This window comes from Podarcis vaucheri (genome assembly GCF_965113315.1).
Source record: "Podarcis vaucheri genome assembly, chromosome: 2".
Lineage (NCBI taxonomy): Eukaryota > Metazoa > Chordata > Lepidosauria > Squamata > Lacertidae > Podarcis > Podarcis vaucheri.
The window spans coordinates 48,733,315-48,746,253 of NC_138760.1; the positions used below are offsets into that span (position 1 = coordinate 48,733,315).

A 12,939-nucleotide genomic window follows, 5' to 3' on the forward strand; every position below is an offset into this window, starting at 1 on the left:
AAACAGCGAGAGGCGGGCGTTTGGGGTGGGTGGGAGCTCCTTCAGAAAGGGGTTCAGGAGCCAATCAAGAAAGGAAGCTGCCGGCCAATAGGCTGAGATAAGACAAGTGTGGGCAAGACCATATCAGCCGGCTAGGAAGGGGTGCGATTACTGTGTTACTCAACCTTTTTGTGACGCACCGGTTTGAGCACCTTGTGTGATTGAAGGATCTGAAGAGCAGGCCGAGGTCGGGAAGGGTACTTGCGCGCCTTGCTTCCTGTTAATGAGCGAAGGCGCTGAGCGGGGACAACCAATCTGAATCTCCCTACAAGATGGTGTAGCTCTGCATCTTGTCACGTGATTTTGGTTTCAAGATGGCGGCGGCGGCGGCATCTGGGTTGGCGACTGAGGCGGATGAGTTCGAGGACGCACCAGACGTGGAGCCGCTGGAGCCGACACTGAGCAACATCATCGAGCAGCGGAGCCTGAAATGGATTTTCGTCGGAGGGAAGGGTGGCGTTGGCAAGACCACCTGCAGGTGAGTTGGTCGGGGAGATGTCGTTGGGAGGGATGGCAGACATTGCTGCCTCCGCCTTTCTCTCTCCTTGGCAGCTGCTGCTGTGCCTTTTCAGGAGCTGTGTGACAGGCAGAAACCCAGCAAGCGCAGCTTTCATATCGCTGAACCTCTGCTGGCAAAAGCTCTACCTGTTGAACGTCCGCATCCCATTAAGCTATGGAGAATAGTGTCTTATTAGGCAAGCGAATTGTATGCACCTTCATGCCACTGTACGTAAATATCATGGGATTTGGGGCACCCTGCTTCAGATGCGAGACTGGATGAAACTGAGTAGAAGCATAGGGGTTGGGTGCCTTCCTTTTTCAGATTCATATTTTGACAGTCATTTATTCTTTCTTAATCTCAAGGCTAAGTATTTGAAGCTGCTTTTATGTGTGGTTGTCCTTGATGACTGAAAGCTTCATTTAGAGCAGAATGCATTTTCAGACAAATTCTGAAGAATGTAATTGTTCTGGTACTTGGACTGAATCCTCACTGCCGTCCAGGCATAGCTTTATCTTGTAAACCCCCAAATGGCTTGGATTAACTTAATTTGTAGCTTGCCTACTTCCTTGTGCAACCCTGCCAACAATACCTTCTTGATTATATTAGCCTTGCTGTTGTGGAATAACCTTGTAGTGGTAGGTTTCCCATTGTGCAATGCCTTTTCTTCATAAAGATTTTTAAAATTGTAGATCAGAACTTAGAACACAAGTATTAGAGGCTATTAAATTTTGGCTGGTGCGTGTGTGTGTTGGATTTTGATGTCTAGGGTTAAACCTTTTAAAGTGTGGGCTTTCAATATATTTTAGATTTACTTTGTGGTGACTCATAATAAACTCAATATATTATTTGGCCTGGTTTTTTGTGGGGGGGGGGGAGGTAACCTGTCTTGAAAAAGAGGGGTATCACAAGTTAAATAGCTGAAGCTGTCATTCTCTGCACACTTACTCAGGAGTGAGCTGTTTTGCTAAGCCAATGTGCATATGATTTGGCTGCTTCTGAGTAGCTACTTGTCTGTGACAAGTAAGCACCTCCATAGAGAAGCAAAGTTGGAAGTCTTTGGATCATAATATCTTAGGGTGGACAAATCCAAACAGACCTACTAAGACTGTGATAGCTGAAGAGCTTATGTTCTATGTTTGTATGTATTTTCTTTTGTGATGTTAATAACAGCACATTGCTTTACTTCCTGAATCTAGCTGCAGCCTGGCTGTGCAGCTGTCCAAAGTGCGGGAGAGTGTCCTCATCATCTCCACCGATCCTGCTCATAACATATCAGATGCTTTCGACCAGAAATTTTCAAAAGTCCCCACCAAAGTAAAGGGATATGATAACCTTTTTGCCATGGTGAGTGTTCCTCTGAAGGGACTGGGTAGTATTGAGCAAAAAAATACGGTTCTTACTACATATAAGAAAAGATCAGGCAGGGAGTGAAAGCATTCTTTTTTCTGATCTTGCTCTTTCACACTGAATAGATTATGATATGTAGCAATAAGGCAAGTAAACCAACTGAAGTTTTCCTCCAAAATGTCTGTGTCTTGGACTGTGTGGAGATGATGGTGTATTTTGTTTAACTGGTTTCTCTTTGTTGTATTTTAAGAGATGTGACTAATGTAGTGGTTTGTAACCTCGAGAATTTATCTGTAACTTAGACTTGCATTCTAAGCATTTTTCCAATTCATTATATATCATTTCCCAATTTTTTTTAACTTCTCTACATTCCCACCACATATGAAACATAGTACCTTCTTTTTCTTTACATTTCCAACATATATTTGACCCAGTTTTGTACATTTTTGCTATTTGTACTGGTGTGATAAACCATCTATACACCATTTTCATGTAATTTTCTTTCAAAAGAGAACAATCTGTAAATTTCAAATTCACTTTCCACAGTTTTTCCCAATCCTCAAATTGTATATTATGTCTTGGTGGAGAAAACATTTGAGTGGGATTCACCTAAGAAACCCCATCAGCAGAAGCTTTGCAAAAGGGCTTCTGTTTGTGCAACAGGGCTTTCCTTCTTCCCCTTGAAACTGGCTGAGGGAAGGGGTCAAACAAACCCCCCAAACAGAACACCAGGGAAGAGGAGGGGGATTGTTCATTCTGCGATGCTGATGTGCTTGCACAGATAGAAAATTTGTAATAATGTATTGAATGCCACCCATTATTATTTGTGTTGGAGAGCTGTAACAATTTTTTAAAAGATTTGCTTTCTGCTACTGTGCTTTCTTTCAGAGTAATCACACTTCCCATATGGGCATCATCTCCTCTGTTTTGATAAAGGCATACCCTAAATTGTCCAATGTTGGACAATGTTGGACATAGTGCTGATTGTATGCCTTTTACTGGATTTACACTTTCTTTTTCCTCCATGTTATCCATAGTGACAAGCATAAAAGTAGCTTCAAATTACAAAGAAATCAGTTATTTGTGGTGTTACTTTTAACTTTGAGTCGACATGATGAACATTAGCTTGAAAGCCTCTTTGAGTAGACATTGAAAGAATTGTTCTACAAATCTGCGGTTTTAGCTCTGTTCTAAACATGCTTCTTTTAGAATGGCTGAATGACTTTGTTTTTGCTTTATGAAAAGTGGTGCTGATCCTTCTATTTGTTTCTCAGGAGATTGATCCCAGCCTAGGTGTGGCTGAACTTCCAGATGAGTTCTTTGAGGAGGATAACATGCTGAGTATGGGCAAGAAGATGATGCAAGAGGCTATGAGTGCCTTTCCTGGCATTGATGAGGCCATGAGCTACGCAGAAGTTATGCGGTAAGAACTGTGGCCTGGATCATCAAGCCTTCTAACCTTTTCTAGCCTGTGGGAGGCTTATTTATTTATTTATTATTTCATAAAATTTATATACCGCTTGATTGTGGGTTAAAAAACAAACAAACCTCAAAGCGGTTTTTGGGTTGAGAAGCAGAAGACCAGACTTCAAAGGTATTTTACTGTGTTCACCATTATGAAGTTTGGGTTAGCCAGAGGTATCCCAATCCTAATGGTTTAGCCATTAGGATAGTCCAGCATAGTAACTGAGTATGCTTTGCACAAGGACAGAGTTGTTATATTATTTGTGGTTTGTATCCAACTAAGTAGGCTTCCTGTAATAATAATAGTAGTACTAATTAGGTGTGTGTGTGTGTGTGTGTGTGTGTGTATATATATATATATATAGACACACACACACATATATATACACACACACACACACACGCAGCATATATACACTGCCCATCTGACTTTGGTTACCCCAACCACTCTGGGCGGCTTCCAACAAATATGAAAGCACAATAAAACATTAAATACTATCCTATACAGGGCCAGTGTTAGAAACTGAGATACGAAAAATAGGAGCTAAATGGCACCTTAAACATAGGTTATGGGCGCAACAATGGAATGTGTGATACCTTCGGGTATAGGGTGGTATAGAAATTAAATAATAATAATGCACTTTTTAAATAACAGAAATACAAAGCTGAAAATGAATGAACTGCAGCTAAAGTATTGTGTTCATTTTTCACATAATCTAGTCCTTCCCCTGCCCATCCCTCTAATGTTCTTAAGAGGGTCTCTTCTCCAGTCTTCAAAGAGTAGCTGGAAGTGAGGAGGCAGAAAACGGTCCTCCTTTCCTTCTACTCTGTAGTTTTAATCTGAAATCTTAGGCGTAGTATTGTGCCCAGAGCTCAGAAACTGCTCACCCTAATGAAATTCCCTGTCGCAAAATGTGCCTAGAACAATGGGAATTTTGAACACTGTACGGGGCTGACTTCAGTTGTTGTTCAAATAAGTAGGCTCACCTAAGTTAGCCATGACCATTAATTTAGCCATGACCATTAATTTCAATGACTCTAATCATTAGTATGGCTAATGTTGGATTCAACCTTTTGTGATTTATGCATCATTTTTTGCACTGGACAAATTTGTGCGCCAAAGTTCCATAACATCCGTTGTTGCACGATATGGATTCCACATACAAAGTTTTCATTCACAGAGCAAAGAAAGCACTAGCATTAAGTGAACCTTAGAGTGTATATGTATGCTGGGGAAGGTCAGTAGAAAGAAAGAGGTGACTATTTATAACTGCTCCAGCTGATGGTTCTTTCTCTGGCCTGCACAGGTTGGTGAAAGGGATGAATTTCTCCGTGGTAGTGTTTGACACAGCACCCACTGGGCACACACTACGGTTGCTCAATTTCCCCACCATCGTGGAGCGGGGGCTAGGCCGCTTGATGCAGATAAAGAACCAGATCAGTCCCTTCATATCACAGGTAAAATGGGAGAGGAGCCAGAAAAATGAGGCGTTCCTGGAAAAAAGACTGTGCCAGACATCTTTTTAAAAATTTCCACCATGTGGCACTTTGCAAGCTTTTGCATGGACCCCAGTATTATTCTTGCAACACTCAGGAGCAACATGAAATAATCGATTTGATTTGTTGGGTTGCTTGCAAGACACAGTAGCACTTATTGCTCTTGGAGTATTGGGCTTTGTCACTCTGAGTTGAGCTGATAAGCAGGTTTTGCTTATCCCCTCCTCTGTTGCTTGCAAGACATGTAGGGGTGACTTGTTGTCTGTTAATAGAAATCTCTCATTGCAACTCCCTCTCTGTTGTTCACTAGATGTGCAACATGCTTGGCCTGGGAGACATGAATGCTGACCAGCTGGCCTCCAAGCTGGAGGAAACCCTCCCTGTCATCCGCTCAGTCAGTGAGCAGTTCAAGGATCCGGCAAGTATTCTGCAAAGATGAGGGGTTGGGGGGGTGATGCTTCACCCTTGGCAAAGGTGAAATTGGAATGTATAGTAAGATGAAACATGCTTACATTTGTGACTGCTTCATTAGATTTAACATTAATTAATTAAGTTAGCTATATTTATATACTTGTTTTTTATAATTTTGCAAAACTTTTAAAATTGTCTTCTCAAATGTAATATTCATTTCAATAGTTGCAGTCTTCCAGATTATATTAGTTCGTTAGAATGGTCAGGCTAAATATGACTTCTCTCATAGCATAATAGTCTATCAAGTAATGAAAAAGAACACTGAATTGTAGCTGGTTAATGTTTGGAAGTAGCCAGAGATCAATTTCTGCTTAGTTCATTCCATGAAACAGCAACAAGGTCAGGTCAGGTCAGAATGAATGTTGTTTAAATCTAGACAGGGGCCATGTTTGCATGTAATGATAAGCCAGACTTTCTTCCATTCTGTGCACATGGTAAACAGAATGAAGACTTTGCTTCCTTCTTACATCTGAACCAGGAATCATGGTTTGTTGCTCTCTAATAAGTCATGATCAGCAAGTCAGCAACAAACCATGTTCCCTGATAGGGTGACTTCAGTTTCTCTCGCACAGGCTGGGCATATTTGTGTTCCAGTCATGACAAGAAGGAAACAAACAAACAGAATTCACCCATTACTACAGAATCTCATCCTTTGTATTTATAGAATCATAGAATTGTAGAGCTGGAAGGGATCCCGATTCATCCAGTCCAACATCCTGCAATGCAGGAATTTCTGCTAAAGCATCCGTGACAGATGACTGTCCAGCCTCTGTTTTAAAACCTCCAGTGAAAGAGAGTCCACCACCTTCCAATGGAAAGTTCTTCCTGATGTTTAGTCGGAATCTCCTTTCTTGTAACTTGAATCCATTGCTCCATCTTCCATGTGACAGCCCTTTACATATTTGAAGATGTAAATGATATTATGATATATGGCAGTATGTCTCCGGTGCTAAATTAATCTAGGGGCCTCTGTGTTGCCACCCACAACTATTCTGTGGGAGAGTTTGCTCCTTTGGCAATTTCCGGCTTTTTGGACTCTATGCCCTCTTTAATGTGCCGAGCATGACCACTTCCAGTATACCCTTTCCTGTCCTCCTTATAGAATTTGAATTCTAAGATAACCACATCTCACTGGTTGTCTCCATTCAACCAGGTTTCCATTATGCCAACAACACATATGCTCTCTCTTTACGATCGAGCACTCAAGCTCACAAATCTTGGCTCTTCCTACAAGGAGCTTATAATACAATTTTGACAGTAGGGGGAGTCTGTGCATGACTGCAAGCAAATGTAGTAAACTTAAGTTTTATTTGTAGAGCAGGGTTATCGCTCGGTAATCCTTATTTACTGTCATTGTCTATTTGGCGTGTAGTTTGCTTGCCTCCAAAGTTCAGATGTCACAATAACCTAGGTTCTGGCTTATTTTGCAGCAGGAGCAGGGAAGGTGTAGAGCAATAAACATGCATATTTTGATTAAACCATAGTTTGTTCTAATGTAATGTTCAAACCAGGCCAGGGCATCCAGATACTTTTCCTGATCTTTCCAACTGTAGCAGCAATCAATTTGAAAATAGAATCTTCCAGTTAGAGTGAAGTTGCTATGTGCCAAAAAGAATGAGACCTGAAATGGGGATTTTCTGACCCAACTTGGATTGGGGCTGGATCAGGAAGACCACCTGAGGGGGGAGGAGCATGTCACATACACAATCCTCCATAGTACTGACAAGTCTACATTTTGCAAGTGTTTTCCATTCATGGCAGCTCCTCTGCTAATGTACAGTTACACTGACAGGAAACAGCTGGTACTGGCTGGAGTGATTTTTGGAATTGGTGGTGATGAACGTTTTGGCTCCCAAACTCTGCAAACCCAGAAGTGATTGTTTCAGTTTGCGAACCTTTTTTGGAACCCAAACGTCCGTCACAGCTTCTGATTGGCTACAGGAGCTTCCTGCAGCCAATCAGAAGCTGTACCTTGATTCCAGAACATTTTGAAAGTCAAACATACTTCCAGAACAGATTCCGTTTGACTTCCAAGGTACGACTGTATTAGCATATTAGTTTATTCTTTATTAAGCCCACAGTCTGCTTCATTCAGATCCTGGGAGACCAACTAATATGTCTAAGCCAGTCAGTCACTCTGGTGGTTTTTTTTTTTTTTTTTCAGGGTTTGTGCTTTATTTTCTGGCTTTGGGTTGCTGAGTATTGGCTGTAGTTTCAGAGGGAAACCTAAAGAGATAGAAACATAAATCTTAAACAGTTGTTCAACTTGTGAATCTCAGCTAGTGGAAGCTATTGCATACTATTACTACACTGGTTCTTGTGCATTCTTATGGACCAATGTGCTCCACGGCTGCTATAACAGCTCATATGGTAAAGGAGCAGGAATGAAGGGATTGCAGGCCTCCTGGCTCTCTTTTTGCCCCAAAGGCATAGAAGAACATTGTGTTTCTCTTGCAAAATGTTGCAAATCTCATTGTGTTGTAAACTGCTCTAGTTATACCCCTGTGAACATTACACTTTCTTACTAGACTCTTGCTCAGAGTAATTTTTTTAAAAAGTAAACTTTATAACATTTAACAAAGGAAGTGAAGTAAAAATCGGGACAAAATCCCATCAGCTCACATTTTTTCTACCTTAGAGGAATAATAATAATAAAGCTTTGTCTCCCAACTGTTAGCTGAACAAACTTTCACCATTGGCCATATGGGCAAGTAGGGAGTTGTCGACAACAGATGAGTTATTTGATGCAGGAATGCTGCATTGGATCTTCATGTTTTGACTTAAGGATAGAATAGGCCAGCAGGCATCTCTAGTAAAAGAAGTGTTCCTTAACTTTTAAAAACATTTGCAAATCCAGGTGTGGCTATAATTGTCAGGACTTTTGCCTGGCACCCACCCTGTTCCTAATTGCTTGGAATATATCTTGTAAAGATGGGCAAGGGTTTTGAAGGAAACGGGATGTGACATGACTTTAGGGAGCTATTTGTAGGGCACTGAGGTGGGCATGTCAGCCTTGTCCTTTGTATTGTTTGCATGTTAGAGTAGTTAAAGGCTGGGTGTTCTGCATTTAATTGTCCATTTTGCTGTTAATTATGCAAGTGTGGGTGTTCCTTAGGCAAAGCATTGCGACCATGTCTAGCAGCAATCGGTGGGCAGAGACAAATAATTTAACCCTGCAGCTAGCCACTTCGCTGGTCACCTCAAGTCAGCAATTGACTTAAATAGCCAGGTGAATTTCCAGTCTTCTACTGGAGACTGGGGGCAGGATTCAGCTAATAAGTCGCACAAGTGGAAGCCCTAGCAAATATTTGCCCTAATTCAACAGGACTCCCCCCCCCCCCGCTTTGCAGCCCCAGAATTGCACATGGGGTGGAGAGAGGGGGGATTGTTCTGTCTGGCAGGCTGAAATGCTTGAGCTGGCAAAACATTTGCCATAGAGCTGTGTTGAATTCCTCCCTGTGTGCTATGGGTTGCTCCTGCCTTTAAGCTAAAACTCTTAAGGCTGGAAGAAGAGGCAGCCTCATAAACATATTCTAGTCACTCTTCGTTCCTTTCTGTCCTTCTAGCAGGTGGAGGAACTGAAAGAATATGGGGGCTAGCAGCCTCTTTGGGAGCTTTCCCCCTTTCTCTGGCTCCTGGTGGAACTGCACTGGCTCCCAGTGGAGTGCAGAATCAGGTTTAAGGTGCTGGTTTTAACCCTTAAAGCTCTATACAGCCTAGGACCCTCGTACCTACGGGACCATCTCTCCTGGTATGTCCCACAGAGGACCTTACGATCTGTCAATAGCAACACCCTGAAGATTCCGTCCCCAGGGAGATTAGACTGGTCTCGACCAGAGCCAGGGCCTTTTTGGCTGTGGCCCCGGCCTGGTGGGACGCTCTCACAAGAGACCAGGTTCCTGCAAGATTTGACATCCTTCCACAGGGCCTGCAAGATGGAGCTGTTCCACCAGGCCTTTGGTCAGGGTTCAGTCTGACTCATTTTCTCCTTGTATAAGAACAAGCACGAAGGAGGTTTCCCAGCCCACTCACAGGTCCTTATAATATCAGTGGAAACAGTTGGTCCTGGCGAGTATTAACCGCTTTCAATTTTAACCTGAGGATTGTCATTTGTCCAGTTTTAATTTTAATTTATTTGAATTAATTTTGGGATGCATTTTAATCAATTGATTGCTTGTTTTTATGCATATTGTATTATTTATATGATGTTAGCCGCTCTGAGCCCGGCTCCGGCTGGGGAGGGCAGGGTACAAATAAAAATTTATTATTATTATTACTATTATTTTTTATTATTTGAGCTAAGAAACAAGGCAGGGTGCATAAGTGCTGTGTCTCCTTTTTCTGTCCCTATCCTAGATGAGCAAGGAAGTTACCAGCTGCCCAAGTGCCCTACAGTAGACACTGCAGCCATTCTTCTCAACCATGCTGGTGAAAGGATAGTTCCAGATTCTGTAGACCTGATCTGTGTGCCTTCTGAACTTAACTGGAAAAGATGGGATTGCAATGGCTGATCCCCTTTACCCAGAGATAGATGTGACATATGGTGTGGACTATGTGAACAGGTGTTCAGGTGGCAGCTAACCTGAGGACAAGTGGCCATATTGCTTCCTGAGGGGCAACAGCTTTTGTTGCTTTGCCCTCTGGCCTTATTCCTCTAAAAAAAAATCATGGTGGTGGAAGGAATGTAGAAGCTGAGAATTTAAGGTGGAAACAGGGACTGTGGGGGAGACAGCAGCACACAGGTAACTCCCAGGGACGGGAGACCAGCTCCTACAATTTTATTTGCATTTTTTAACTAATGGCACTTTATCCCCTCTCCAGGAACAAACAACATTCATCTGTGTTTGTATTGCCGAGTTCCTGTCCCTGTATGAAACAGAGCGGCTCATCCAGGAGTTGGCCAAGTGCAAGATCGACACCCACAATATCATAGTCAATCAGTTAGTCTTCCCTGACCCAGAGAAGCCCTGCAAGATGTGTGAGGCCCGGCACAAAATCCAGTCCAAATACCTTGACCAGGTATGGCTAGAGACTGTTCAGATTTTTCAGTGCCCGTTTTGGGGAAGTGGCAGCAGTCAGGCACCAGTCTAAGCCTATGGATCTGCTTTATATTGATTTAGCCCCCTGGTCCATCTTGTCTGGTCCTAATATTGTCTACATGGACTGTTAAGGTCTCTGGGAGGGGTCTTTTCTCATGACCTGCTACCTGACCCTTTTAATTGAAGGTGCTGGAGATTGAACCTGAGAGATACGGCATATATGAAGCATATGCTCTGCCACTGAGCTACGGCCCTGCCCCATGTACTCTGAGTTGCATACCTAACTTTATAACCCCCAGCCCTTTGGTCAATATTATTTTAAACTTCTGAATGGTTGAAGGTTGCTATTCTACTTTTACCTTCAGCTTCAGAATTCCTGTCTCCCAGCATTCCCCTTACCATTGCCACGGCAAGTGTTTAGCTTTTCTAGAGGGGTGCAAATATCCAGGTGAACAGTAGCCACTGGCAGTTTAAGAAATGGGTCCGGCAACTGGGTTGCTGAAGAAGGCAGGAAGCGGGTCTCCTCCATATGTGCTGCTCTTTGTGGAATCTGGCCTTCAGGTGGAAATGTGGAATTTTTCTCTTCTATAGCTTTTATCTCTGTTCAGTCTAACCTCACTATTATTATTCTTTGAAAATGAAAGGGAATGTTTTAATAGTAGTTTTGAGTAGTTTTTGTACAGGGAAAATATGCAGACCTTCCCCAATGCCTCCACAGACAGGCTTCACTTTTCTCTGCCATTTTGTTGCTTCTGCTTCTTCTGTATTCCATTTTGCTTTTTCTACACTCTCCTTTTCTTTTCCTTTGAATGATCTTTGCAGCCTTTGTATCCATCCACCCCTTTCTAATCATGGTATCCTTTTTCTGTGACTTCCACCCTTGCCATCTCTTCATTCATTACTCAGCCTGAAAAGCTGTGGGGCTGTTTTACACATTTTTCTTGGGCCAAAACCTCCATTTCCCACTCCAGTTGTCCCATTGCCTCTTCAGTACTCTGTACTCTGATTTTCTTTCTGCCACTTGTGCGTTTTCCATGTGTCCTTCCTTTCTTCACTCAGTAAACCAAGGGATGGTTAATTTGTACCAGGTCTTCCAAGGGCCCAGCTGTAAAGCTGTTCAAAATTAGTTTAAGATTGCCATTAGACTGCAAGAGGATTACTTTTCATAGTGCTGTTGCGAAGAGGGGCCTCCAAAGTCAACAGAGCACACTTTCCAACCAAGCAGGGAACTGCTGCTGAGATTCTTCCATCTTGGTTCCCAATGAGAAGTTTGTAATTGTTAGGTGCTCCTTTTGATTTGTCTTTCTTTTCCTCCTCCAGATGGAAGACCTCTATGAAGACTTTCACATTGTAAAGCTGCCACTCTTGCCCCATGAAGTGCGAGGGGCTGATAAAGTCAACACCTTTTCAAGTCTGCTACTGGAGCCCTACAAGCCACCCAGTGCACAATGAAACCCCTATGGACTGGCTCCCACTGATATCCCCTCTGTATCATTCCGTGCTTCCCCTTTCCCACTCTTTATCTGCTGGAACTCCTCCCCTTCCAGCAGCCTCTCTTCTATAGAAATTGTGTGGTTGAGAGGCTTGTGGTGGGGTTGGAAGAGGCAAAATTTGTTTCTGCCTTAATCCTGTTACTTAACATCTTGGAACATCCCAAAGTGATCTACACCTTACATCCCTTCTCCTCACTTAACCAGCTAGCTAATTTAAACTTGAGTCACTTTTTGTTTCTCTTCCACACTGACTTCTCCTTGGATCATGTCTCCAGCCATTCTGGCTGGAGTCCTAAGTCAGGTGCTATGATGACACAGAGACTGACATTCTTGCAGCACTAAGGCCATCCGTGCTAATGGGAAGTATGTAAATAAACTGTAAGGGAAAGTAGTTTGCTGTTTTTCGTCTATCAGGCTGCCACTTTAATTTATGCTGGGGAATTTTCAGCAGGGGACAGTTTCAAGTTCTGCAAGGGAGACTCAGAAGCATCTTGAAAATCTCCTGCTTAAGGTTGTGAAATGGGTCCAGGATGAAGATACTGTCTCACAAACAGGGATTGGAATAGAGATGTGGCGGTTGAAAAATATGCCCCTCTATGCTTTCTGAGCATATATATACATTCTAGTCCCCTGGAGTGTCAGTACTATCATAGCATATATGGTCCAAAGTGTGTGTACATAGAGCAGTTTATGGCAGAGACAAAATTCTCCTAAGGGAAGGACTGTGACTCAATAGTAGAGCATCATTTTTGCATGGAGAAAGTACTAGGTTCGTTCCCCAGTATCCCCAGGTTGGGTTGGAAGATCTCTCTGAAATCCTAGAGAGCCACTGGCTGTCAGTGTAGACAGTCCTGAGCTAGATGGGCCAATAGTCTGACTCAGTATAAGGCAGCTTCCTGTGTTCCCAACTGCTGCTCATTGAACTGTTGTTGGGTTTTCTTTTTTCAAAAGTACAAGCGTACCTTGGAAGTTAAACAGAATCCGTTCCGGAAGTCTGTTCGACTTCCAAAATATTCAGAAACCAAAGCGCGGCTTCTGATTGGCTGCAGGAGCTTCCTGCAGCCAATCAGAAGCCCTGTTGGATGTT

At 42.8% G+C, this 12,939-nt stretch overlaps 1 protein-coding gene across 1 annotated transcript; it reads left to right on the top strand.

Annotated features, from left to right (window-relative positions):
• Positions 1-47: 47 nt before the first annotated feature.
• Positions 48-12,243, top strand: GET3 (guided entry of tail-anchored proteins factor 3, ATPase). Its single transcript, XM_082214754.1, has 7 exons — positions 48-517; positions 1,738-1,885; positions 3,163-3,311; positions 4,660-4,810; positions 5,160-5,267; positions 10,142-10,339; positions 11,680-12,243. The coding sequence occupies exons 1-7, from the start codon at positions 354-356 to the stop codon at positions 11,809-11,811; spliced, it is 1,050 nt and encodes a 349-aa protein (XP_082070880.1). The 5' UTR covers positions 48-353; the 3' UTR covers positions 11,812-12,243.
• Positions 12,244-12,939: the final 696 nt, after the last annotated feature.